The 27,702-nt window shown below is 50.8% G+C and overlaps 1 protein-coding gene across 1 annotated transcript in view; it reads right to left on the bottom strand.

Annotated features, from left to right (window-relative positions):
- PREX1 (phosphatidylinositol-3,4,5-trisphosphate dependent Rac exchange factor 1) overlaps positions 1–27,702 on the bottom strand; it is a 193,252-nt gene that overhangs the window by 106,790 nt on the left and 58,760 nt on the right. The window contains exons 2-3 of the mRNA XM_057703163.1: positions 5,932–6,003; positions 1,331–1,453 (exon numbers count right to left, since the gene is read on the bottom strand). Coding sequence (XP_057559146.1) covers positions 1,331–1,453; positions 5,932–6,003 — 195 coding nt within the window. The remainder of the gene's footprint in view (positions 1–1,330; positions 1,454–5,931; positions 6,004–27,702) is intronic.

Here is a 27,702-nt window from a genome sequence, read left to right as displayed (position 1 = left end):
AGTGTTCAATCTGTTTACCACACCTCTGTGGCTCAGGCAGAGAAGTCGGGGGACCCAGGGGGCCTGGGGTTATTGGCAAGCTGGATAACACACCTCAAGGACCCCTTCCCCGCTTTGGCTAAAGTACGGACTACTCCACTTTCAGCTCATACAACATCACTTCACAGGCAGCCCCAATGAGGCCACTGGCTCCCAAAAGCCTTCCCTGGTGCCCCAGCTGGAATAACGCCCATGGTTGACACTCATGTAGTACCAGCTTACAGCCAGGCCAGATCTCAGTGCTTTACTCGAATTAACACATTTCATCCTCATGACGGCACCCTACGGCAGGTACTATCATTGCTCACATTTTGCAGGGTTGGAGACTGAGGCCCAGAGAGGTGAAGTGACTTGTCCAAGGTCACTCAGCTTTTCAGTGGTGCAACAGGGAATGGAACCTAAGCAGCCTGGCTCTGGAGAAATGTGGGCTCACTCCTTCCTCTGAACCCAAAGAGAAGACTGTCCCTCCTCTCCAGGCCCCCTCCCCGACTTGTGACAACCAAAAATGTCTCCAGACGTGGCCAAATGTCCCCCGGGGGCCAAATCACCCCCTGGTTGAGAACCACTGCTCTAGCTACACACTCTATTGCTTTACCTCTTTGAGTCTTTCCATCAACCCAAGGAGACATCATTATCCCTACTTCTCCATCACAGGAGGAAACCAAGGCTTGCAGAGGAGAGGGGTTTGGTCCAGGCCTCATGCACGTGAGGCCAGTGTGGGTTTCCTCCCATGGGGAGGGTCCCGGGCAGCACAGAAGGAGCAGGTATGGAAAAGCTAAGATCCCCCCACATTCCTCCAGCTGTCCTCTCACAATTCTAAGTGACTTGGGATGGGAGCAGCTATTATACAAGCCCAGTCTCCCTGTCCAGCAGCGTAAGTAGGCACCCAAGGGTCAGATACCCTCACTGGCCAGTGGGTGGCCAGGCCGGGACCAAACACAGTTCTGTTCACCCTCTCAGCCTCTGTTGGTCACACTGCAGCAGAGGAGTCCCACCAGCCCAGAGGTCACAGGAGCCCCAAGACACAGTCACTCAGCAAAGAGCTCTGAGGAAAAGAGGGCCACACTCTACATGACACTGAAGGGCGGGAGAGCCAACTAAAAAGACCCCCAGTCTGCTGAGCCCAACCCTCTGCCCACTGTTCCTGGGGGGCAGTGGCTGGGCCCGCCTGCCCGCCTGCCTCTCTATCTCCCAGACAGACCTGCAGATGAAGCTGGCCAAGGGGAGCCAGGGGAGAAGCCCACTCCCCAAAAGCTGCAGGCTCCTGCTGAGGCTCGGGCATCGTACTCACGAATTTTAAGAAAACATTCCCAAGTTCGTGCTGAGACTGAGGCTCTGGATGTAAACAAAACTCCAAGGCAGCCAAGAAATCCTTATGAACTTCCAGGATGTCTTCAATGTTTGAGAACAGGATCTGCAAGGGGAAAGTGAGGCCCAAGGAGAGCATTAAATCGAGGAGTAGAGCGAGAGCAAAATGAAGCAACAAAAACAAAAAACAAAAAACATAATCCCCCAGTGCAGGCGAGAAGGGTGTGGGGAAACGGGCACTGCCATATGCTGGAGGTAACAGAAAACACAATAATAACAAAAATATTGCCAGCATTTACTAAACAGGATTAATGCCTAATCCTGTGCTAAGAACTTGACGTGCATTTATGGCATCTAATCCTCACTATAACCCACGAGGCAGGAACTATTATCATCCCCAATTCATAGATGCAGAACCAAGGCTCAGGGAAAATTATCAACACTCCCAAGGTCACAGAGTCCAGTGAAGCAGCAGAACTGAACTTCACACCCAGCATGCAGAGGATTATATACTAAGACATTCATCACAACCTTCCTCACGGCCAGACACACCTGGTATGTCCAACCACAGGACTGATTTTTAAAATGATGAGGGTACTTCCATAAGTCAGAAAAAGAAAGACAAATACCATATGATTTCACCTATATGTGAAATCTAAGATATGACATGAACCCACCTATGAAACAGAAACAGAATCGTGGACACAGAGAACAGACTGGCAGTTGCCAAAGGGGAGGGGTTGGGGGAGGGATGGAGTGGGAGGCTGGGGTTAGCACATGTAGGCTTTTATATCTGGACTGGATAAGCAGCAAGGCCCTACTGTATAGCACAGAGAACTATGTTCAACATCCTATGATAAACCGTGATGGAAAAGAATGTTAAAAAAGAAAAAGAATATACACGTATAACTGAATCACTTTGCTGTACAGTATTAATTAACACAACATTGTAAATCAACTAAACTTCAATTTAAAAAATTATAAATAAATTAAAAATAAAACGACAAGGGTACTTCCAGGCTCCTATTAAAATGATGTGATAAAAGAAAATACGATAGGGAAGGATGTTCAAACTACACCATTTAAAGTCTCACAAACAATACGAGCGCCTTTTCCCCAGGGGAACCTATAAAGCTGGAAACGCACAATCTGACCCAACAATTCCACATTTTAGAATTTAACATTTTGACCAGTCATTTCCAACCAGGGACAGTTTTGCCTCCCAGGGGACATTTGCCAATGTCTGGGGACATTTTTGGTTGTCACAAATTGGGGGAAGGATACTACCGGGGTCTCATAGGTAGAGGCCAGGGATGCTGCTACACATTCTATAATACATGAGACAGCCCCGTGGCAAAGAATTGTCCAGCCCAACATGTTCATTGCACCAAGGCTGAGAACTGGTGGGTGAATGGCCAAGACCATACACTGCAGCCTTATTTGCAGTAGCAAGAGATTGGAAAAAAGCCAAATAGCCACTAATGGGGACTTGTCAAATAGTTAAACAAACTGGACTGGTTACATTTAAATACATTCCATATTCTGAAGTATTTTGAGCCTCTGAAAAGAATCTGCAGGTCCATATACATGCATCTGGAGCCCTGCAATGATCTTTTTTTTTTTAATTCATTATTTTATTTATTTATTGGCTGTGCTGGGTCTTCATTGCTGCGTGTGGGCTTTCTCTAGTTGTGGTGAGCAGGGGCTGCTCTTCGTTGCGGTGCATGGGCTTCTCAGTGCAGTGGCTTCTCTTGTTGTGGAGCATGGACTCTAGGCACGCGGGCTTCAGCATTTGCAGCACATGGGCTCAGTAGTTGTGGCTCGCGGGTTCCAGAACGCAGGCTCAGTAGTTGTGGCGCACGGGCTTAGTTGCTCTGAGGCATGTGGGATCTTCCTGGACCAGCAATCAAACCCGTGTTCCCTGCGTTGGCAGGTGGATTCTCAACCACCGTGCCACCAGGGAAGTCCCTGATCCTTGATAAACACTGCTGAGTTGGGGGGGTGGGCGGGGGTCATAGCACCACACAAGATTCCAATATGGGGCCATTTGTGTAAAATAACACACACAAAGGCCACTCCTCTCTACACTGGCAGAAGCAGAGACCCCTCTGGACAATAACACAAGCTGGTAATCATCAAGGCCCCTAAAAAGAACTAGGGGAGATTTTCATTGACTTTGGGCTCTTTGAACTGCACAGATTCCTTTTTCTGTTTTTTTCTTTTAAAACAGGTGCATTTTTTTTTTATTTGGCCATAGCACGTGGCTTGCTAGATCTTAGTTCCCCAACCAGGGATCGAACCCAGGCCCCAGCAGTGAAAGCACCCAGTCCTACTACTGGACCACCAGGTAATTCCCTAAAGAGGTGCATTTTTAATTTAATTTTGAAGAAGGCATTCACAGGGTTCAAAAGTCAAGACACAGTAAAATAAACACGGTGCGGAGTCCCTCTCCTACCCATCCTCTCACTCGCCACCAGCAGCAGCTGGCAGCCAGGGGTCACCAGAGTCCTTATGGCTAGGGTTCCTTCTAGCGTTTCTCACACATTCATTCACTCAGCAAGTACCAGCTGAGCCCCTACTGTGTGCCAGGCCCTGCAGACACAGCAGCGAACGGCCATGTGCCTTCCTCCATGGAGGTAACATTCTACTGGAGTGGGACAGACAACCAACAAATAGCTATAGTGTTCTAGGTGATAAAAAGCACTGAGGACAAACACAAAACAGGAAGGAGTCCCAGGGTGGAGCAGGAGGAAGGGTTTGCACATTTAAACGCAGAGGCCAGGGACGGCCACTCTGAGAAGGTGACATCTGAGTCAAAGCCCCAAGGAATGAAGACACCCCGTGGACCCTGCGGAGGCAGCAGACAGTCTGCAGGGGGAGAGGCCTCAGCGTGGGCAGGGAAGGCGGAGGGGCAGGAGACCACTCGTCAATGCTGCAGTCCCAGAGGGCCAGGGACCCTCTTCCTCCTCGGCCTCGCCCTGGGGGACACTTGTCACGTGATGGGGCTGGATGAATCACCCACACTGTTGGGTTATTTTGCTCTCTCTTGTTCTGTCCAACTCACATGGTTGAATCTGCTTATGTTAAAGACACATAAGATAGACCCTATTCTTATACTTACTTCAAGGTATGGCTGCAGAATATCAAAATAAATACGTCTCCTGAGTGTACACCCCAAAGAAATGAAAGCCTGTGTCCCCCCAAAGACATAGACAAGAACGGTCATCAGAGCCAAAAACAGGAAATTGCACACATTCAACCTCCCACAGGAGAATGGACACATTCACACTATGGAATACTACACAGCTATGAAAAAGGACTCCAGGCTACACACAACAACATGGGCAAATCTCACACACATAACAGTGAGCAAAAGATGCCAGGCATGACAAAGGAGCTCATTTTTATATACAGTTCAAGAACAGGCAAAGCTAATCAATGCCACTAGAAGTCAGCGGCACTGGTTATCTTTGGGGAGGGGGCAGGCACTGGGAGGGGCACAGAGGAGCCTGCACTTGGGATTGTACTCTTTACTGTGAGTTACACCTCATAAAAAGGGTAATTGTTTAAACTGTAATAAATGACAAATTTCAATGATAATAGTTTTCAAGCTATAACAGGTAAATAAATTGTAATAAATAGATGTAATAAACAATATGCGCTCAGCAAATATTTGCTGAATGGATGGATGAATGAATGAATGAATGAATCCATAAAAAGCTTTGATCCCAGCCCTACCCGGGACCTGCCAGACACTGACCCTGAGCAGGTCTCTACATCTCTAAGCCTCAGCTTTCTTACCCAAAATACTGGACTCAGAATTGCCAAAATACTGGACTCAGAACTGCCAATGTACAAGGTTACTACCCATATTAACCAGGACGTATGCAGGGGGATGTCCCGCTTGACCAAGGCCTTTACGTGCTGTATGTGCAGGCACCTCTGACCCCGACCCTGCCCTGTCTCTCCCTCTCTCTGAGGACCAGGACCCCGGAGCCCCAAGGACTGGAGGCGGCTTCCCAGAGAGTGAGGTCACGCTAGAAAGCCAGGCCTGGGGACCGCTGGGGCCTCCACTGTGCACACAGAAGGCCTATTGACTTCCTCCCGAAACTCCCCAGAGCCACAGCCAAGGCGAGGCCTGGACCCAATTACTCATCCGCTCTGCCTCGACACTCAATGCCCAGTGCAGGGCAGGGGCCAGGGCTGCCAGGAGGGCAGCTGGAGGTGCCAGACTCCCAGGGGCGCTTGGGAAGGGATTTTCCACTGGCTCCAAGCCAGGGGCCCTGGCATGAGGAGGCTGGAGGACAGGATGGTTGTATTGAGCAAGGGGAAAGAGTCTCGACATAGGGAGTGGGGGCCCGAGGCTGGGTCCTCCTCACGTCCCCCAGGCACAGTCTGCTCACGGGACCCAGAGGCCTCCAGGGGTTGCAGGGAGCCATCCACGGGGAGGGCAAAGCCAGCTGCCTGTGGGGTGGACGCACCCGCCCCACCCCCGTGCACCCTCTGAGCATCACCCTGGAGGAGCAAAGTAGCTCCGCACACAGCAGCAGAGACCGTCGGGAAAGGGGCAGCCCAGGTCCACACCTTGACGTTCTCCTCCGTCAGGCCCTTCTCCACCGAGTCAGCCGCGTTCTGCCGGATGCGATGCAGGAATGCCTGGAGGAGAGAAGCAGGCAGAGGTGAGTGTCCACGCCTCCTGTCCCCCGGAGGTGGCCCGAAAGAAGGGCCACAAGTTCAAATGCCAATTCGGCCCTCGGAGGCACCACAGTCCAGGCAGGTGAGCAGGAAATAAGCAAAAACCTTCTCTGCCGTTCAGCCAGCGCGTGTTTACGAAGCACCTACTCCACCAGGCTCTGCAAAGACAAGCACAAACTCTGCCCTCATGAGCTGCATTCACACCCCCTTCATCACCCACGCGACCCTTTCGGACTACGATTCATTTTCCCTTTTTCCTTCTTGTTTAAAAACTCAACTTCTAAATAATAACCATTCACACCTTTCCAAAATCAAAAATATAAGAAGTCAAAAATATGAAAAGTCTCTCTCCTGTATCCCAGCCCCATCCACCCAGTCCTTCCCATCTCCCACAGGAACCACAGCTCCTAGTGGCTTATGTATCATTTCAAACAAACATCCACAGGTTGGTCAAAAGAGTACAAAGTTCCACTTATTAGGTGAATAAGGTCTGGGGATCTAATGTACAGCACAGTGATTATGGTTAATAATACTGTATTATGTACTTAAAGTTGCACTATGGTGGTACTCATTTTACAGGATATAAGTGTATGAAAGCACGTTGTACACCTTAAACTTACACAATGTTATATGTCGATTATATCTCGATAAAGCTGGGAAAAACTAAACACACAAATACATTTATATATATACATACACACACAGATATTCTTATTTTCCCCTTTTTACACACCAAGAGATAGCAGCGTACACAGGAGGCAGTGCACCTGCTTTCCCCACCTAAGATAGCTTAGAGATCTCTCCATATCATTCCATGGGCAGCACCCTCACTCCCTTCTCATGGCTGCCCAGGACCCTACGGTATGGATGGACCACAGCTGTTCTGCCACTTTTCTCAAGGCCTTGGAATAGAGACACCATTTCTCTCCTCTGTGATGTGACAGACGATGAAGGCGGGGCCTGGCGGGGGTTGTGGGGAACAGCCCAGCACACGTCCATGGAAGGAGGGGAGGCCGCTCACCCCCTCCAAGTGTGGCCAGGTGGGAAGGCAACAAGCCCAGTGTCACCAGATGTTCTGGGGTTTGGGGGGTTTTTTGGTTTTTGTTTTCAAGAGAAGCCAGAAATTGGAATTTTTTTTGAAGCAAAGTCTCCCAGCTTTTCGATGGTGGCAAAAGAGCCTTCTGTTTTCTGAGGAACTTAGGGGATCAGAGGAGAGGGGTGCAGCCGTGCTGAAGAGCAACAACAGTGGCGTGGCACTGGTGTGGGTGGGACGGAGCAGGCACAGGACGAGCCGCTGAGAGGTCCCGTGGACAGGCCGGGGGAACAGGATGCATGTGGGGGCAGGGAGGGGGAGATGGGAGACAGCGCCCGAGGGAGACCACGGCCAGCCGCACACAGCAAACTCTGCCGGGTTTGCCCCGACTCTAAGGCTTGGCCCCAGGCTGACCTGGCAACAGCCACATGAAGCCCCCTGTGAAAATGACTTCATGGTCCACAGGCCACAAGGTGGCATGGTGGCCTGCCAGTCACCCTCCCTGCCTTGGGTGGTTAGAGCACAGAGGGGAGATGGAGGGCATAGCCCAGGATGGAGGGAAGCAGGGGCAGGCAGGCAGAGAGGAGGCTGCCGGATCCTTTCCCATCATGGGAAGCGACATCCATGGATGTCACGGGGAGCCAGCCGCCTGCAGACTCTGCTCTCCCAGGAAGAGGCGCACTGGTGCTCCACATGGCAGGGCACGGAGAGGGAAGTTGGAAACACACAGCAAAGTGGCCTAGCCTCTGTCCACACTCACCCCAACCCCTTCTTGACCAGTCCCTGCAGCCCACGTGTATATCCCCAGCCTGGACTTAGCTGGATTTCTGACACGTCAACAATCCCACCTGGATGTCCAGGCGGCATGTCAAATTTGACGCCTCCAAAACCTAGTTCCCGAACTTCCCTCCAAACCCACACACCACCAAGCCCTTTCCAGCTTGACAAATGGCACCTCTGCCTTCCAGAGGCTCCAGCCAAACACCCGCTCCCAGTCATCCTCGACCCCCCTCTTTCTCTGACACTCCATTTCTGTCCATCAGCAAATGTTATCAGTTTCATCTGCAACATGTATTAAACATCGGAGCACTCCTCCCCTCCTCCTCAGCCACCCACCAAGTCACCATCACCTCCTGTCTGGACTAATGTAATCACCTCCTCCCTGCTCCTTTCTCCACACACAGCCAGAGAGATCCTTCTAAATATGTAAATCAGATCCTGTCAGTCCATGGCTTAAAACTCTCCACAGCTTCCCACTACACTGAGAAAAATAATCCATATCTTTCCACCACCCATAAGGCCCCCACGACCTGTACTAGTTTCTCTCTCTGAACTCACCTTCCAGCATCGCATCCCCCCACACCTCAATAATCTTCAGCCACACCTTCAATCTCTCTATCCCTTCCACCTGTTGGGCACCATCCCTGCCTCAGGACCTTTGCACATGCTGCACCTACTTACCAGGCTATTCTCTCCCAGTTTTGCCCTGGGCCAGCTCCTTCTCATTCATCAGGCCTTAGCTTAAATGTCACCTCCTCCAGGAGGCCCTCCTTGTCTTCATGCACTTACCACCTTCTCATCTTGCATTAAGAGCCCATTTGTCAGACAAAAAAACTGAGGTTAGAGAATCTACACCAGCTCCTAAGAGAAAGACCAAAACAAGAAGGGAGCATGGCTGGGATGAAACCTTTACCCCAAGCCAACAACAGAAGTCAGGTTTGGAAACTAATGATTTGGGTTTAAACTGCATTCCTCCTCCTTCCTGCTGTATGACCTCAGGAAACTGCATTAGTCTCTCTGAATCTCAGTTTACTCTTCCCAAATATGTAGATCATAGTAATACTGTCATCCTAGCTTCCAGGATGTACTAGGATAAAGTGCATGGGAGCTCCATGAGGGCAGAGTCTGCTCCCCAGCTGTACTCCCAGGGCCTAAACTAGTGCCTGGCACACAATAAGCCCTCATAAATCAAAGGAAGGATAAAATTTGCCTGGCACAGTGCCCAACACATGGCAGGAACCTCAACTTGGGCCACTTGGAAGCCTGATGATCTTACTTTTTAAAGGACAATGGGTAGAGGGGTCAGGAGACAGGAGTTCCTAGAGGATGTTTTAATAGGGCCTGTGGTGCTGCCCAGAAGTCCAGCCTCCAGCCTCTAGCCTCCCCAGACGGGAGAGTGACAAAGGCAGCCTCGGCCAGCACCACCAGGGAGAGCAGGAAGCTAGGAGCACAGCACGGCTGGCCTAGATCGGGCCTTCCTGTCCCACTTTCTCCACAAGAGCACGGCCACCACTATTGTGCTGGGACAACGTGAGGCTCGGGCCACCCACAGAGGAGCCGCAAACAGGCTGGTGTGATGGCCACAGTGGGCAGCTCGTGATCCGGAAAGAATGGGCAGGCAGGGGCTCTGGGCCCTCGTGCTGCCCACGGCACGACCGGCTTTTCCAGGCAGCACCAATGACCCCTGTTGCAGGTGGGATGGTGAAAGGGACCCTCCGGGCGACTCTGTGTGCAAACCTTGACGGTTTTGGAACACTCAGCCAAAAGCCCCTCTCATCTTGGAAACCGTCCTCAGAGACAAGCCTGTCCTCAGCATTCCCAGGCTGCCTGCAACTCTCCTCCGGCCTTGGAATCTTTGTCCCCGCCATCTCCATGCTGCAGCCCTGCCCGCACGGCTTCCCCGCATCTGGCCAAGTCCTCCACTTCTCTTTCTAATAATGATGATGGTGAAATACGTCAAGGAGCCACAAAAGGACAGGGAAAAATTTAACAAACACCCACAGACGCATCCCTACCCAGTTTGGGCAACTCTTATGTCCAATGTGCTTTACACCATTTTCAACAAGAAATTCATCAAGCCTGGAGGAGGGGCAGACTGGGAAGGGGCACAAGGGAGCCCCCGGGGGTGGGGGTGGGGGGGCTGGAAATATTCTACTCCTTGATCTGAGTGGCGGTTACACGGGTGAATGTGTATGCAGAGCCTGACCCGCGTGCACCTAGGGTCAGTGCCCTTCACCAGCGTACCTTGTAAACATCAAACCTCAGTGTAGACGCGGGAAAAGCAAGCATTACTGAGAGAGGGGAGCTACCTGTGCACCTGCCCATCCTGCAAGGCACCCACCACCCTGGATATGTGCGCCTTGTTCCCACACACGCCTCTGCCCACTTACCAGGCACGTGTGAACTGAGGGGCAACAGAGAATACCGCTCTGCACGTTTACCACACTTCTATAAAGGACGTCCTTTCAGCAACCTGCTTTTCTCGCTGAATATCACATCTTCCACCTTTACCCACATCAATACGTGTACCAGGCAGCGCCTGCCATCCAAACCCCACCCGCATCCCTTGGTTCTCAGCCCTGGGGTGCACCCCAGCACCACTTCGGCCACCAGCAGCCGCATCTCTTGGCCTGGGGACGCTCTCTCACATGCAGAGCAGGCCGCAAAGACAGATGAGGAAACTGAGGCACGCGAGCAACGCTGCTTCCCCGAGTGCCCCAGGGGCCCACACCGGCCACCTGCTTCACGACACACCTTTCCCAGCCGCCTTCCCATCCCTGCCTCCCTCCCCGACCCTGCGATCGGTGCTTCCTGGGGTGAACTCCCACGGACACTGCTCGCCCCTGAGTCAGTCTCAGGATCTGTTTCTGGGGAGCCCCACACTAAGCCCTCAAGTTGTTCATTTCATTGCTGTGCAGATGTAAGTAACCACTATCAGGCTGCAGATGCTTAGGTTGTTTCGAATGTCCTCTCTCTAAATGATGCGATGATGAACAGGCCCACTGGGGCCCAGGTGCCCAAGATCCTCTAGGTGTACCTAAGTCTCCTGAGCACAGGTGTGCAAGTTCCTCCAAGTGTACACCTAGGTATGGAAGGGTCGCCCGTAGATTAGAGACATGTTCCGCTTGACCAGTTAATGACAAATGGCTCTCCAACGTGACTGTACCAACCTACACTCCAACCAGCAGCGGATGACAGCCCCCACCATTCCACGCCCAGAACAAGACCCACAGGCGCTCATCCATTCACGCAACAGACCTTTGCGGAGACCTGCAAAGTCCCAGCATGAGTTCCCGACAACCCCCACAATCAGCGTTCAGGGTAGCTATTTTGGCCCCACTCTTTAGATGAGAACACTGAGGCCCAGACGTGAAATAACCTAACAGAGGTCATGCAGCCAGAACCCTGAGCCCAGGACTGTCTGACTCCTGCTTGCTGCTAGGAGGAGGGGACCAGAGAGGCCACTCATAAGAGCTCCTAACCCAAGTGCCTCCATGGTCCCTAGAGCTCTGAGCTGAACAGGAAGACACAGCATGATTGATTAGTGATGCCTGCCACAGCCGTGGGAAGGAGCAGCGTAGCAGGGTTGTGCATTCGCCATGTCCACCGAGAAACCCAGAGAGTGAGAGACACAGGTCTGAGTTCAAACAAAAAGCTGGTGATGAGCCACAGTTCAGAACCAGGTCTCCTGATGCCAGGCCAGCCCTGTCCCTGCCCCACTCTGCCTTAGAGCAGTGGTCCTCAAGTGGGAATGGAGGGGGGTGATTTTATCCCCCAGGAGAGATCTGACAATGTCTGAAGACATTTTTAGTTGTAACAATTGGGGATGTGGGTGCTGCTGGCATTTTGAGGACAGAGGACAAGAATGCTGCTAAACGTCCCACCATGCCCAGGAAGGCCTTCACGAAGATGCATCTGGCCCCAGACATCAACAGCGCCATGCAGAGAAACCCTTGCCTTAGCAGAGGCTCTTACTGAAACCTAGGAAATAATCCACCCCCTTCCACAGCCCACAAGACCCTGCAGGATGAGGGCCCTTCCCACCCAACTCGGGCTCACTCTTTCAGTCTCAGCCTAGCTGGCTCCTTTTCATTTCCTGAACACACAGACCCTGCCCTCCCGCCCGGGCCTTTGTCTTGCCACTCTCTGCCTGTAAAGCCTCCCCCACAAGATGTTCAACTGGCAGGGAGACTTCCCTGGTGGCACAGTGGTTAAGAATCCGCCTGCCAATGCAAGGGACAGGGGTTCGAGCCCTGGTCCAGGAGGATCCCACATGCTGCAGAGCAACTAAGCAAGTGCACCACAACTACAGAGCCTCCGTTCTGGAACCCGTGAGCCACAACTACTGAGCCCGCATGCCACAACTACTGAAGCTCACATGCCTAGAGCCCGTGCTCTGCAACAAGAGAAGCCATCGCACCGAGAAGCCCACCCACCACAACAAAGAGTAGCCCCCACTAGAGAAAGCTCGTGTGAAGCAACAAAGACCCAATGCAGCCCTAATTAATTTTTAAAAAGATTACACAGTCTATTTAAAAAAAAAAAAAAAAAAAAAGACGTTCAACTGGCAGGGGAGCCCGCTCCTCGAGGAGGTCTCCTTTTGGACTCTGGATAGAGGGTCTTACCTCACTCCCCACAGCCATCTGAACCCTGTTACCCTTCACGGAATTTATCACTGTTGGAGGCGCTCTTATCAACTAAGTTTTGCTTATATTTGATCGTTCAGTATCATCTTCCCCAGAGAACATCCACCCTCTCACAGCGGAAGATGGCTTCGGTCATTGCTGTCTCCCTGGCACCCAGAACACTGTCTGGCGCATAGTAGGTGCTCAAGAAACATGTGGAGGAAAGGTGGCAGAGAGGGAGAGAAACTGAGGAAAGAGGCCCAGAAGAGGCTCCAGAAGTAACAGGTACAGAACTGAAAAGTGTATTAATAATAATAATAGGTTGACTATTTTTTAGCAATTATTATCATTCTTTACACCTTTGGGCCTTATTATGTGATAGGTGCTACTCTAAGTGTTTTATTCCTCAAACACTCCTAAGAGGTAGGCACTATTATTACTGTGCCAATTTTACAGAGGAGGGAGCTGAGGCCCAGTGGAGTAAAGAGCTTACCCAAAGCCACACAGCTAGTAGGTAGCAGAGCTGGGCCTCGAACCCAGGCAGTCCTGCCTGGTGATGAGTCTCCAGTCTATTTCCAACACACAACAGCAGTGAGTAGCTGTGCACAATAAACCACAGAAGTATAAGACAGGCAGCAGCTGCCCTCGGGGGTGCCTCTGGGGAGGTGCCATCTGTCTGGAACCTGTAGCCACAGCCTTGGAGGATAAATCTCTCCCTGGAGATAAAAAGGAGGGAAAGAGGCCTCGAAGATGCTCTCTGAGACGGACGGACGCCAGCAACCTGATCACTAAGGGGACAGGGCCCGTCTGCCCCCAAGGACATCCCCGCCTCGGCTGGGGTGACCTCACCAGACATATGGCGAAACCTGAGAGGGCCAGGGGAATGGCTAGAAGTAGGGGAGATGGGGGCAGGGCAGTCCCCAGACCATAACAAGGGCAGAGGAAAGGGGGTGCCCTGAGGACCCCAAACCCCTGTGTGATCTGTGTGGCCCAGAGTCCAGGGAAGCAGAGTGTCACAGAATAGCCTTGAATCCAAGTAATAATAATAAATTAACAATAACAGCAGCAGGAGGGGCTTTGGCACAGCCTGCGCTAAGCAGCCCCACACAGCCTGGAGTCTGGGGAGACCCCCAAATGCGCAGTGACTCCTACAAAGCCCAAATCCTATGCTCCATCCATTTAAGTTCGGAGCATTCATCCTACAGCAAAAACTAAATCTCACATGTGGCATCAAGATTTAACTTTAGCATCTGATTTAAAATTTTAACACTTGGGATTTAGTTAAATAAACTGTCCATCTTGACAAAAGGACATCATGCTAAAAATGGTTTGCAGAAACCCATATAATGATACAGAAAAGACTGTTAATGTATCTCTATGGGGAAAAAAGCCAAGTTACAGAAGAGTACATAAAGTACGGTCTCATTCTTGGTTAAACAAATTATTTCTACATAAGCATAGGAAAAAGAAGTATGGAACAAAATACCCTAAACTGCGTGAGAATATGGCCAGGATTACTAGCTGTTCCCTAATATCTGGTCTTGCCTTTTCCAGATATTAGAATAAAGACTGTATCTCCCAGCTTCCCTTGCAACTAGGTGTGGTCCCATGACTAAGTTTGAGCTAGGGGGGTATAAGTGGATGTATTACATACGACGTCACAGAAGTATCCTTGGGGATAATGGGAGAAACAGGCAGGGATTCTCTCTTGCTATTCCTCCTTCCTGCTGCTTGGATAGCAAATGTGATGCCTGGAGGTCAAGCAGCCATCTTATACCATGAAGTAAAAGCCAGGGGTTGAAGAAGATGGAGCAGCAATACAGAAGGAGTTTATGTCCCTAATGACAGTGGAGCCAACATACCTGTCCTGGGCAACCTATAATTCAGTAAGAAAGAAAATTCCATATCATTTAAGGCATTGTTGTTTGGGTTTTATCACTAGCTATGGAACCTAACTCTGAGAGTAGAATTAGAAGTAATTTCAACTTTCTTCTTTCTTCATTTTTGTTTTTTTTTCCAAATTTCTACTTTGAAATCAAAAGTCGTTTTGTCACATAAATGTATGGTTTCATTTTTTAATTTTGGACAGGAGAGGTTACTACACGTACCAGGCTGCCACCCCAATTATCACTTCCGCAGCATCAAGAAGGCTAGTCTGCATTCTCCTCCTGGAGGGCGTTTCCCCATGAGGAGCAGGTACTGCCCACCAGTGAAGACGAAACCAGGCAAATGTGAGACAAGAAGGCTGTCCTTCTGCAGCTGGGCCTCTGAGCTGCCCACCCCTCCTTCTCCATGTTGACTCTGGAAACTACCAGGCTCCCCAGGAAGCTGCGCATCCTGGCCGGGCCTCCCAGGAGCTGGCCTGGTGCTTCCACAGCTTGGGGCAGAACACAAGCGCTTCTTCCACCTCCAGCCACCACCACCACCATCATCATCCCAGCTGAGATTAAAAACGTCTCCACTCCACTCTCCCCAAGCACCCCCTTTCGTCAGGCCTGAGCCAGGAGCCCAGAGCCACTGGCCCAGAATTAGCTTTCCCAAAAGACCCAAATTTCAGATTTGAGACGTCATCTCCAGCAAAGGTTACATAGTCACTCACAGCCCTACCTGAGAGGACTGAGAGAAGATAACGTTTCTTTCACAGCTTCAAACTTCCTCCTTTACATCACATCTCACATAGCATGTTATGAATAATACATATGTATAGATAGATCATGATGTGTTACAGTAACAGCACAAATACACTGCCTTGTATCATGTCTTCAACAGACTAATTTCTTCTCGTTAAGCACTAAAAATGAGCTACAACTCAGGCCTCCATACCGTTCTGTGAATATCCCAGGCACCATCCTTACCATCCCACCTCAGGGCCTTTGCACTGTTCTGTTTTCCTGGAACACCGTCTCCAGAAATCTGCAGGGCCCCTTCCTCACTTCCGAGAGGCCTTCTGCCACCACCTCCTTTAAAGCTGAAGCCCACCCTCCCCCGCCACCCTCTCTCTCTTATCCTTCTCTATTCCCCCTGCAGCACTGGCCTCCACCTACATGGATCTACTTCCCGGCTTGTGGCCCATGTGTGCCCAGCAACGGCAGCTCCAGCAGAGCAGTGGCTTATTCATTCAGCATCCACCCTGTGGGCCTGACCCATGCCGGGCACAGAGCAGGTGCTCAGTAAAAATGGCTTCAGCGGGTGACTGGCAACCAGCTTGCCTGTCCGTGGTGACAATCCCATGAGGTGTGTTGTAAGTAGCCCCTTTTTAGGAAAAAGGAAACCAGGACATGAATCACCAATGGGGCGCTGGCATCCGATGGCCAGGCTTTGTGCCCGGAGCTCCACCTTGCCAGGTGCCGAAGTGAGGACTAAATGCCCCACTGCACATCAGCAGCCTGGAGCCTTGCATCTCTCCCCACCTCCATGCAGGGACCCCCACGTAGGGACTGCTGATCGCCTCGGTGCCAGGCCTACAGGAGATGCCCAATAACTAAGATGAGCACAGAAGTGGGCGGGGGGGGGGGGGCACTTTTAATTCCACGTCACCCCTGAACGAGTGGAGGCCCCTTCCCGCCGGCCTCTGGCCATAGGAGGCACCGTTCCTCAGACCTACAAAAACACTGGGGGACTTAGGGAGCTGGGGCATTTATACACCAATCCTGTTGGTCACTGGATGGAGGGCAGGAGGCAGGGCGCTAATTCACCGGCATGTCCAGTCTGCCCTGGAAGTGTGGAAGCAGCTCAGCGGAGCCGAGGACAGAGGACGGCAAGTGCTGGCAGTGGGGAAACCGGCTGGAGTGCCCCGAGGGGCTGGGAAGCCAAAGGGGCCTCCAGAAGAAAGAGGATCTAGGGCCTGCCGAGGGTTGGGCAGAGGCTGTGTCTGCTCCAAGGCACAAGGCCAGCCTCTGAAGAATGACAGCCGCACTGGCTGGTTATTGTGACAGAGGGCCTCCCAGGTCAAACTGACGTTCACCTGGTCTGCATCAGGATGACCCTCCCGGTTGTGAAATACTCTGGTGACTGGCAACATCTCTAAGTGTGTGGGGGCCGAGGTCAGAGGAAGTAGCTGAGGAACCACGGGCAGGCCCGTCCTGGAGGGGACCTCGCACAGAGGCTGTGTCACAGGGCTTCTGCACACACCCACCACGAGGCCACAGCATCCCGAGGTCGCCTCCAGCTCTGAGAGACTCTCCCTTCTCAAATGCTAGAAGGGTCCCGCATCTCTTAAGGAAGCAGGATATGTGAGAAGGGCTGAGGTTCAGAGGCTGGAACCGGCCACCTGGTTCAGATCCTGCCTTTACCACTTAGCACAGTGTAACTGAGACCAGTACCTCACCTCTCTGTGCCCCATCTGTGAAATGGACACCACAGGCTGCCACGAGGCTGAAATGAAATACTGCAGGCAAAGTTCTCAAACACCGGCCCTGCCACTGACAGGCTGTATAACCTTGAGCAACTCCCTTAACCGTTCCCTGCCTCAGTCTCCACCTCCGTAAAATGAGTGCACAGGGTTCCAGTGAGGATTACAAATGCTAATACATACAACAGGCACTTTGAATGGTGCCTGGTACACAGTAAGTGCTCAATCAAGCATCAGCTGGTATAACCTCCACAGCCCCACCTTGAGCTGACAGGGAGATAAGACACGAACCCACTGTGTTTCCTAAGGAAGCTTCTGGAATTGGATCAACACCACTTACAGATCTCCTACTATGGGCCAGAGACTTTTCCATTTATCCTACGTGATGTTGGCTTGTTATTTGTCTTTTTCATCCTACAAACAGTCCTATTATCAACGGCTTCTCTGTCTCTGGGCTGAGATGAGGAGGAAGGCTTTACAGGCTGTGTTGTGCCACCACATCCTCCTTGTGCCGTGCAAAGCCGCCCGCCACTGCCACTGCACCTCGCCACCCAGTTCCATCTGCCTGCCAACCGTGTGACCTCAGAGTCACTGAACTTCTTCCTCGGACTCTATTTCTTCATCCAAAAAAGAAAAGAGGCAGTTGTGGAGGCGTAAGCAAGATGATGCAGGTAAAAACTAACTACAGAGACTTCCTGGAAGCAGTGGCACAGAGGTTGGGTGGAGAGAGGTGGGCTGCACCGTGCAAGGAAACAGGAACCGGCTTATGACTATATTCTCGGGGGAGAAGGCTGTCACCAAGGACCACCCACTCCAGCAAGTGTGACCTGGGGCATACTGTGTGCCAAACACGGAGCTGGGCGCTGGAGACACAGACACGACCTTGCCATGGGCGGGTGGATTCACTCCTGCACTCGCCCATTTACTCGACGCTCCCTGCACACCTACTGTGTGCCAAGCACTGTGCTAGGAGCCAACACCACAAATGAACAAATCAGACCGAATCTGCCCTCATGGAGAAGTGGCAAGACTGACTCTAAACAGATTTTATAATGAAATGGTAGGTGGGAATGAGCGCTGCAGAGGAAAATAAAGCAAGATGAGGGAACAGAAAGGGATGGGGGATGGAGCTACTTCACAGAGATGCTCAGGGAAAGTGTCTCTAAGGAGGTGGCATTTGAGCAGATGCTCAGGGACCGAGGTGAAGAAGCGGCTCCGCAGACATCCGAAGGAAGGGCATTCTAGGTAGCGGGAACCGTCAGTGCAAAGTCCCTGAGGCACATTCAACCCATCTAAGACCATCCTAACTGAAATATCTGTCCCTGCTCCTGGCCTGTTTTCTTCATAGCACCAGTTACTGTGGACATTATGTGTGTCCATTTATCTGTCTATTGTCCGTCTAGCCCACCAGAATATGAGTTCCAGGAAGGCAATGATGTTTCTGCCTAGGTCACTGTTGTAACCCCAGAGTCTGGGATTGGGCCCAGCACATAGAAGACCCTTGACAAGTATATGCTTAATTGACAAATCAATTAATCATCTGGAAAAGACTCCCACTACCCACCAGCCAGTTTCTAGGCCCTGAAAAAAGGTCCCCATGACCTCTGGAGCCCGACCCCGTTCCCCACCATGGAGGAAGTTAAAGCAAAAACTGAGTTGCTACAACCTGTTGTGAACAGGTCTGATGCAATAGAGGGGAGAGGGGGGAGGGCCACAGAGGGGAAACAAACACTTTTCCCCACACACCCCACCCCGGGGGCTGGGGCCTGGCCTGCAATCTCCCTGAATTCACCCGCGACCTGTCATTCCTTCCACAATATACACAATGCATCCAACATGCTACCAAGCTATAATCTACTCTCATGGGTCTCAAATTGGTGGCCCACAGGCATGTTTAGTCTGAACAGCAATGGGCTTTGAGGAAATTCAGGCCTAAGTTTGAATATCAGATTTCCCATTAAAATCTCAGCTCTTAGCTTCTCTTGAAAAAGCTGACCACAGATCTCAAAAGCCCATACGGCCACAGCTGGCTGTAGGAGCGTGGCAGCTGTCAAATTTACCCAGGGCAGGTGCAGCTCCATTTTCCACTACCCAACCTGTTGCTACAGTCATCGTCCTACCTGGTCCTGTGGGCATTTGAATGTGAGACCCTGATCCTAGACCTGGCAAATGTGAAGCCTGATGACTCTGCCCAAACTGGTACCCAGAGCAGACATCACTAATGGAGCACAGATCTCTTTCCTAATGAGTCTTCTCTACACTGTTGAGAATTTCTCTCCCCTCGCTCTTATCACCCACACCCATAACATGATCTGAGATCCTTCTTATTCTAACCTCAACTTCTCCCCAAGCCTTTGGGCCCTTCAGCCTTTTTTCCTGAAGAATGGGCTCATCAGAGTGGGATTAGAACAGGGTACCTGAACCTTGGAACCACTGATATTTGAGCAGATAATTCTTTGCTGTGGGGGCTGTCCTGTGTATTATAGGATATTGAGCAGCATACCTGGCCTCTACCCTCTAGACATCAGTAGCAAACCCCACCCAAGGTTGTGACAACCAGAAATGTCTCCAAACATTGCCCAATATCTCCTGCGGGGGCAGGGCAGGGGACAAAATCTCCCCCAGTTGAGAACCACTGAATTACATCAGAGTTAAGAAAATGTCTCTAGAGCCAAGCATTTTGGGTACAAATCCTGGCTTTGTCATTTACTGGCCACGTGACCTTGGGCAGCCTCTGTCTCAGTTTCTTTCTCTGCAAAATGCAGATACAAAAATGGTACCTGACTGCTAATGAGTATCAAGTTTTTTTGGAGGGTGATGAAAGTGTCCTTAAATTAGATGGGTAGTTGATGGCTACACAATTCTGTGAATATACTAAAAACCACTGAATTATACACTTAAAGTGGGTAAATTGTATGGTACTTGAATTATATCTCAATAAGCTTCTACACACACACACACACACACACACACACACACGCACACGCACACGCACACACAGTACCTACCTCACAGGGTATTGTAAGAATTTGATGAGACAGGATACAGTACCTTAGTAAATAAGTGCAAAATGAGTCTTAGCCCTTATTACTGGCATCAGCCTACACTGATCTGGGGATGCAGATGGGCGGCCAGCTTCGAGGAAAAGCCCACAGTGACCGAGACAGTGGTGGCTGGGAACGGGCTCCACTTTGGGTGGTATTTCCCACCGGAATGTCCCAGACAAAGCAAACCAAGTCACTCAGGGCCCCAGGATGCAGGGCCGGGCGGCTGGGCGTCCTGGGGTCCCTGTGCCTGTCTGTGTCAGGACAATGGGTGGAATGTGGTCTCCTCTCCACGGGGCTGACACTTGACATCTGAGGACAATGACTTTCAAGAGGTTTTGTTTTTTCCTCGGCCCAGCTTTTTTTTCCATCTCCCCAAACAATTGTTCCTCGCACTGGTGGGGGAGCGGTCCCCTCCCTCCCTTGGCTTGTGAAGAATTGTCTTTGGAGAGTCAGGAAACAATGCACAAAAGTGAGAGAATGTAAAAATAGTGGCACTCAGGGACCGGTCGGGGAGGGGTCTCAGCGTGGAGGTTTCCTCTGGTTTATTTTTCCCAGCGTCTGCTCAGGTCCCAGGGAAGGAATTCAGGCGCTAGAAGAGGCTGCTGACAGCAGCGCCCGTCTCAAGAGCACAGACATTTACTGCTCAGATGGAGTTTGGGGTCTTAAATGTAGGGAATGTCAGCTCTGTTCCCACTGCTTCCCACACTGCCTTATCCCAGACAACCTCACCCCGTCTTTCAAAAAAGGAGACCGAGGGTCTCAGTGGATGAAGCGCCAGCCCCAGAGTACACAGCTAAATAGACAGAGCTCAGATATGACCACTGGGCCACCAGAATCTGGACACTAGCCTTCTGCTGCGTCTACTGACCTAGTCTTGTGCTCTCAGCTCCCCTGACTGACTACCCACCCACGTCCACTTGTGATGGGGCCACTTCATTGAAGTCCTCTCCCCTCTAGCTCTATGACCTATGTCCCCGTGGTCCAGCACAGCCTCTGGCCTTCCGGGTCCAGAAGATAAAGTGAGGGAGACGTTGCAAGGGGAGTCTGTGGACACCAGAGGGCAGAGAGGCCCCTGATGCCCTTGACCACTGAGGTCAGCTGAATAAGGACCCCCCCAAAGATGTTCACATCGTAATCCCCAAACCTGTGAATATGTGACCTTACGTGGCAAAAGGGATTTTGCAGATATGATTTGGGTAATGATCTTGAGATGGGGAAATTATCCCAGATTATCCAACTGGGCCCTCTGAGGACACAGGGTCCTTAAAAGAGAAAGAAGGAAGCAGGAGAGGGAGTGTCGGGGTGATGCAGCGTGAGAAAGACCGGCTATCCCTGGCTGTGAAGATGGATGGGGGCCAGGAGCCGAGGAATGCAGGCAGCCTCTAGCAAATGGGTAGGCAAGTAAATGAATGCTCCCCAGAGCCTCCAGAGGGGACACAGCCCTGCCAACAGCTTGACTTTAGCCCTGTAAGTCCCACTTCAGACATCTGACCTCCAGAAATCTAAGATAATAAATCTGTGTTAAGTCACCAATTTTGTAGCAATTTGTTACAGCAGCAAAGGGAAACTGATAGACCCACCTACCTGGAGACACAAAGAGGAAAGAAAACAAAACCTGCATCACATCTCCATCAACAGCCTGACACAATCCTAATACTCCACTGTTAATTATTATGAATACATAGTAGATATTACTATACAGTGTAGCTACATATTTCATACATTTCTATTTAGTCTTATAATCAGTAAGCTATGAAATGTCTTCTTTCCCCACCACTGATGGTCTATATTAACAAATATTCATTACAAACAGGTGGTCTAATAGCAAAAATTTTCATAATAATTATAATAATACCAACTCTCCTTAACTACCCAGCTCTATTCAGCTCCTGAATTTAGAAAGCAAGGAGCCACTTAGTAAGATCAGATGTGGGAAACCGCAGGGCACCAAGTTATCTGAACTAGACGATGCTTGTGTTTCCAATGGGGTAAGGGCACAAGAACCAGCTGCAACATGAATTAAGTGCTTACTGTATGTCAACGCGAAGAGTCTATGAGGAGGTGACTGCTGCGTAGCCCTGTTCAAAGACGAAGACATGGAATCTCAGGTCGTTTGCTCAAGGTCGCACAGGGAGGAAAGGACGGAGCCAGTACAGAGCCCAGGCCCGTGGAACTCCAGAGTCAAGACTCTTTCCCGTGGGACTAGATTGTCTCTTGGGTTCAAAAGGGGGAGTAATTAGTGGGAGTGGAGAGTGGCGTGGCCTGATGGGAAAACCAGGAGTCGGGAGGCCTAGGTCTGTTAGGCATCCCTGGCTGGAGTGACCCTAGGTAAGTCACCAGGGGGATCTTTACAAAATACAAATGTGGTCCCCCGTTGCCCTGCCACACTTACCAATGGCTCCCCACCATTCTGAGGATAACAGCCAAAAATTCCATGCAGGACTCCGCCTCACCACCACCACCAAGCCTTCAGGCTCTTCAGGCTGTTCTGAAAAGACACCAAGCTTGCTCCTGTCCCTGGGCCTTTGCACATGTTGTTCCCTCCAACCACAACACTCAGCACCCTCTCTTTACCCAGTTAACATCGATTCACCTTCCCTGCCCTCCCAACCAGGTCAAAACCCAGGGACAGGCCCCAGCAGCACCGTAAACCCTGCTTAGAGCCACCACAGCTGTAATGTAACCTATGAGGTTATTCAATCCATGCCTGTCTTCCTCACCAGAGCACCTAGAGATCTTGCTTAGTCACGGTTTTACTCCTGTTTCATTCACTCTGTTTTATTCATAGTTACAGCCCCAGCACAGCGCCTGACATTCAGTACACTTCTGATGAATGAAGAGGTGAAAATGAATGAATGAATGAATGAATGGGACATCCCTTTCTCTGGGGCTCAGTCTCCTCATCTGTAAAATAGGAAGAGTAACAGTGCAGACCTCAAGGATAAACCGCGAGGATTATAAGAAATGATGCACACTAGCTAGATGATTTGGGGAGACTCACCCCTCCTCTCTGGGCCTCAGTTTCCCCTCTGCACAATGGGGACCACACAGTGCCCCCTGCTCAGGACCTGCAGACTTGGTTTCCAAATTACACCCAGCCATAGACTCACTGTGTGACCATGGGGAAGCCGTTCCCATATTCCATCCCCTATTCTCTCTTCTGTGAAATGGGGGTAGCAGGGGTCAAAAGAGAAGATCCCCAAGAACCCCCCAGATCTGGAATTGGGAAGTCCGATCCACACACTTTAACCACCCCCACACCCACCAGTAACAACCAGCCCCACCACCGACTGACAGATCAGACAGGTCACCAGAGATTTTTCCAAGTGAGTCTTTCAACAGCGCCTTTCCTGGGGGACTCCACCACCGCCCAGGGACCCCGTGAGGGAGGGGAGAGGAGGGCGGGGGGAGGCTCTGGTTCAAGACCCCACCTGCCAGCAGGAGAAGGTGTGTAAGTGTTAACCTTGGCTTCCTCTTCTGTAAACGGAGATTCAAACACCTCCCTCAGAAGATGAAACAGATAACGAACCTCAACTTCAGCGTCATGCCAGTGAGGCCTCGTGAAATGTCAGCGCTTACATTCCCATCACTGCTATTATTTTTATCTGTCAGTGTATGATGACAGAAGAAACCCCCGCCCCCAACACACAGACCACAATGTATTTGCCTCATATTTCCCTGACACTGGGTGTCTCACTCCACTCCAACCATATCAGCTAATCTGCCTTTTCCTATGACACGCCAGGCTTGTTCCCACCTCAGGGCCTTTGCACATGCTGTCCCCTCAGTCTGGAAGGCTCTTCCCCCAGGTTACTACAGCACAGGACACTCTCCCCCACCACACCTTGCTTTATTTCTTTATAAAGCAGTGATCACAATCTACATGTTATTTTATACACTGATGAGTGGTCCTTCTCTCCATGAAACGCCAGCTCCATGAGGGCCGAGATTTCTGTGTGTCTGGTTCACTGCTGTCTCCACGCCACTTAGACTGGTACAAGTCAGTTATAACATGCTCAAAAGTACTTATTAAGAGAAGAAAGTAAGGGAAGTTACATAAGCCTCTGAGCCTCTGCTTCTACGTCTGTAATACAGGATAAATAAGAGCCTCTATCTCTTAGGGTTCTTTGGAGGACTGAAGGAAACATTACATATAACAAAGTGCTTAGCACAGAGAAAGGAACACAATAAAAACTCAGATTTTGAAAAAATCACAGATGTCCGTCAATAGGCAAATGGATGTGCAAACTGTAGTGCATCCCCACAGTGGGATACCACTCTGCAATCAAAAGAAAAACTGCTGAACAAACAATGACATGGGTGTGTCCTAAAAACACTGTCTGAGCCAAAGAAGCCAGACACAAAAGGCTGTATCCTGTGGGACTGTACTTCTATAAGAGCCAGCAAACTGGCAAAACACATCTTTGATGACAGAAGTTACCAAAAATTGTTATTTTTCTCATCAAAAACACAAAGACGTTACTTTTTCTCCCCAGGTGCTAACTGGCAAGGGGCATGAGGTGACCTCTGGGGTCACTACCTGTTCTAGATCTTCGCTGAGCCGTGACGCACAAGTAAAAAGGCATCGAGATGTGCCCTGAAGACTGTACTTTAATGGGTGTAATTCTACTGTTCTAAAAATTATTCCAAAAATTTTTTTATTTCAGCAAAGGGATGGAAAGATCGTTCCCATCCACCCTGGTTCGTCCACCTGCCCACACGCGGGTCTCCCAGGCTCTGGCAGTCAACGTCCCTCTCACCTCAGGCAAACCGGGCCCCCCACCCATGAGGTCCTGGCTTCTGTGGGGCCTGCTGCCAAAGAGACAAGCCGCCCTCCACACACACACCCCGCACTGCCCTCCACAGCCCAGCTACCGAGAAGATGCGAGAACAGGAAGACTGTCTGCTCCGAGGTTCTGATGCAAAAAGGTCAGGGTGGTGGTGTAGGGGAGGGGGAGCTGCGAGTGGGGAGGGGTCGCCACTGAATGAGAAGTGCCATGAATACTGTAGGGGGGTCCTATCCAGGTAGTTGACAGCCGTCCCCCACCCACCACGGGCACAGAGACATCCGCAAACATTTGCTCTTTAACTGCTGAGGGGGGCATCTCCAGGAGCCCCGGCAGCGGGCATGCCCCGTGCATCACAGTCAATCACAAGCCACTGCATGGTGCGTCCCTGTTTAAAATCCTCCCACAGCGCCTACCATTCTCAGAATAAGACCACACTCCTGACCACAGCCTTCAAGGCCTGACGTGACTTCGCTTCCTAACCCCTCTCATTCCCTTCTTCCTCCTCACCTCCCACACTGACCCCCCTGATATTCCAGGAACATACCCAGCAGGCTCCTGCCACAGGGCCTTTGCACTGGCTATCCCCTCCTTTGCCTGGAACACCTGTCCCCAAGGAACCACACAACTCATTTCCTCCCCTCCTTCAGGTCTCTGTTCAAACATCACCTCCTCAGGGAGGCCCACCCTGACCACTCCTTCCCAGTACCCCACCACCCTTACCTTGCTTCATTTTCTTCCATAGCACTTATCACCTACTAACAGTATGGGCTTTTCTCACTTAATATCTTCACTGTCTAGTGCCACTGTAAACTTTAATGGGGATGAGGGCTTCTGTCTGAATCACGCACTGCTGCATCCCAAGCACCTGGTACACAGTACATGCTCAATAAATTACTTGTAGGCACAAGGCGGTAAACCAGAGGCTTATCACAGGATTGACTCTCCTATAATTTTCTGCACCATTTCAATCCTTTTCAATGTTATGAGCATGTGTTCTCTCTACAATTTAAAATTAAGGCACAACTAGAAGTCTGGTTTCAAAAGCCAAGTGGAAGCAGGGGGTCTGATGTCCAAAAGGTGGCATAAAAATAACCCAGGTTGCTTTTCAAAAGACACATTTGCCCAGGAGATGTACCAGGAAGTGCTAACCTGATTCAAGACGTATGGGAAAGCCAGGGAACTTGTGCCTTTGTAAGAGCTCCCAGATACCCTGCAGGGCTCAAGGGAGCACAGGGAGCGGGCAGGCAATCAAGGAGGGCTGCTCAGAGGAGGAAGACAGAGAGGATCCTGACAGCCAAGATCAGACTAAGCCAATTCCTGGGCCCTGCTACTCAGAGGCTCCAACGCAGTGGAATGGGTGGAGCCCTGGCATCTGCATTTGCAATACATTTTCCCAGGTGCCTGGGGCAGGCGCTGAAGTTTAGGAATCGCTGGTTGAGTCTAATCTTCTGGTCTGAATGTGTACAGTTGCATTTCAAGGCAAAACTGAACAAAATCACAATAAGAAAACTGAAAATCATGCATTCCAATGGACCCACCGTTATTACTTCGGTGTGTCACCTTCAATGGTTTTTTCTGTGCACTTTTGAAGGCAAAGATGCCACCACAGGCTCTACATAATCAGACATGTCACCTCCTTCCTGGTCTGTGGCAGCTGGAGAAGGGGGCGTGCCTGGTCACCTTACCATTTCCCCATCTGGGGACATTTAGGTTGTTTCCAGTGTTGAGTTCTCACACACTGTGCTTTGGTGAACATCGTGGCACATAAGTGCCTGGGGGTTTTCCCCCGTGCTCAGGACTTTTTCTCAGACTACATTTTCGGTGTGGGATCCAGGGGTCCCAGGGGATCATGTTTGGGAGGCTCCTGCGAACTCTGCTAAATGTTTCACCGAAGGGTTTGCACCAATTTACTGCCCCCAAATGATGCCCAAGGCCACGAGGTGCCTTATCAGAGGTGCAGCCCCACCACCTTACAGAGGAGGAACCGAGGCCCAGAGAGCAAAGTGTCCATGGCTAACGCTCTCTAGAAACTGACTCCGTGCTGGGTTCTGTTCTGAGTGATTCACCAACGTGAATTCCTGTGACTCTCACCACGATCCTGTGGCTGGGGTTGATGACCACGTACTGGCCTGCAGCGAACGTTCAGTAAGCGTGTTTCATCATCACCATCACCATCACCATCACCTGTGCTCGACTTTCCCATAAAAATGATTTGTCCATTTTTGGGGATTTCCTTCCTATTTAGGTCACCACAGAGCATTGAGTAGAATTCCCTGTGCTGTACAGTAGGTTCTCATTAGTTATCTTTTATACATAGTATCAATAGTGTATATATGTCAGTCTCAATCTCCTACCCCCCCACTTCCCCCTTGGTATCCATACACTTGTTCTCCACATCTGTATCTCTTTTTCTGCTTTACAAATAAGTGTAACTGATTCACTTTGCTGTACAGTAGAAACTAACACCACATTGTAAAGCAACTATACTCCAATAAAAATTAAATAAATAAAAGGAAAAACGATTTGTCCAGCCACATCATTCAGCAACATCAGGGTTCCAGGAAGCTGCGCTGGGTTTCTCGGGTGGCACAGGGGATGGCCTGGAAGGGCACCCACATTCCCGAGAAGGGACAAGAGGTCATCAGTCTACACCCTGTGGTAGAGCCGTTACTGGTGACGAGCCAGCCCCGGTCCCTGTGACACTGGGTGACACGTATCCAAGGGCATGGCTGGACTCTGCCTGCTGGAGAGATGCCCATGCCCGTGGCCCCAGGCCTGGGGCCAAGTCCTCAGGATGGCAGAGAACAAATGACTGAAGGAAGGCATGAGTCTGCAGAGACAGCAGCTAGCGAGGCAATGTCCCTCGAGGACAGCACCCTGGTGCCCAGAGTCTCGCCCTGACCCCCAGCCACAAGCCACGCGACGCAGACCCAGAATCCTGCACTCAGCTACACGCAAACATCCCAGTTCCCTTTTTCTCTCTGCGGAACTTCCCGCCACATCAAGCTAAAAAGGAAGTCAGGGTCCCAGCGGG

This window comes from Hippopotamus amphibius, chromosome 12, assembly GCF_030028045.1.
Source record: "Hippopotamus amphibius kiboko isolate mHipAmp2 chromosome 12, mHipAmp2.hap2, whole genome shotgun sequence".
NCBI lineage: Eukaryota > Metazoa > Chordata > Mammalia > Artiodactyla > Hippopotamidae > Hippopotamus > Hippopotamus amphibius.
This window is presented reverse-complemented; position numbering and strand designations above follow the sequence as displayed.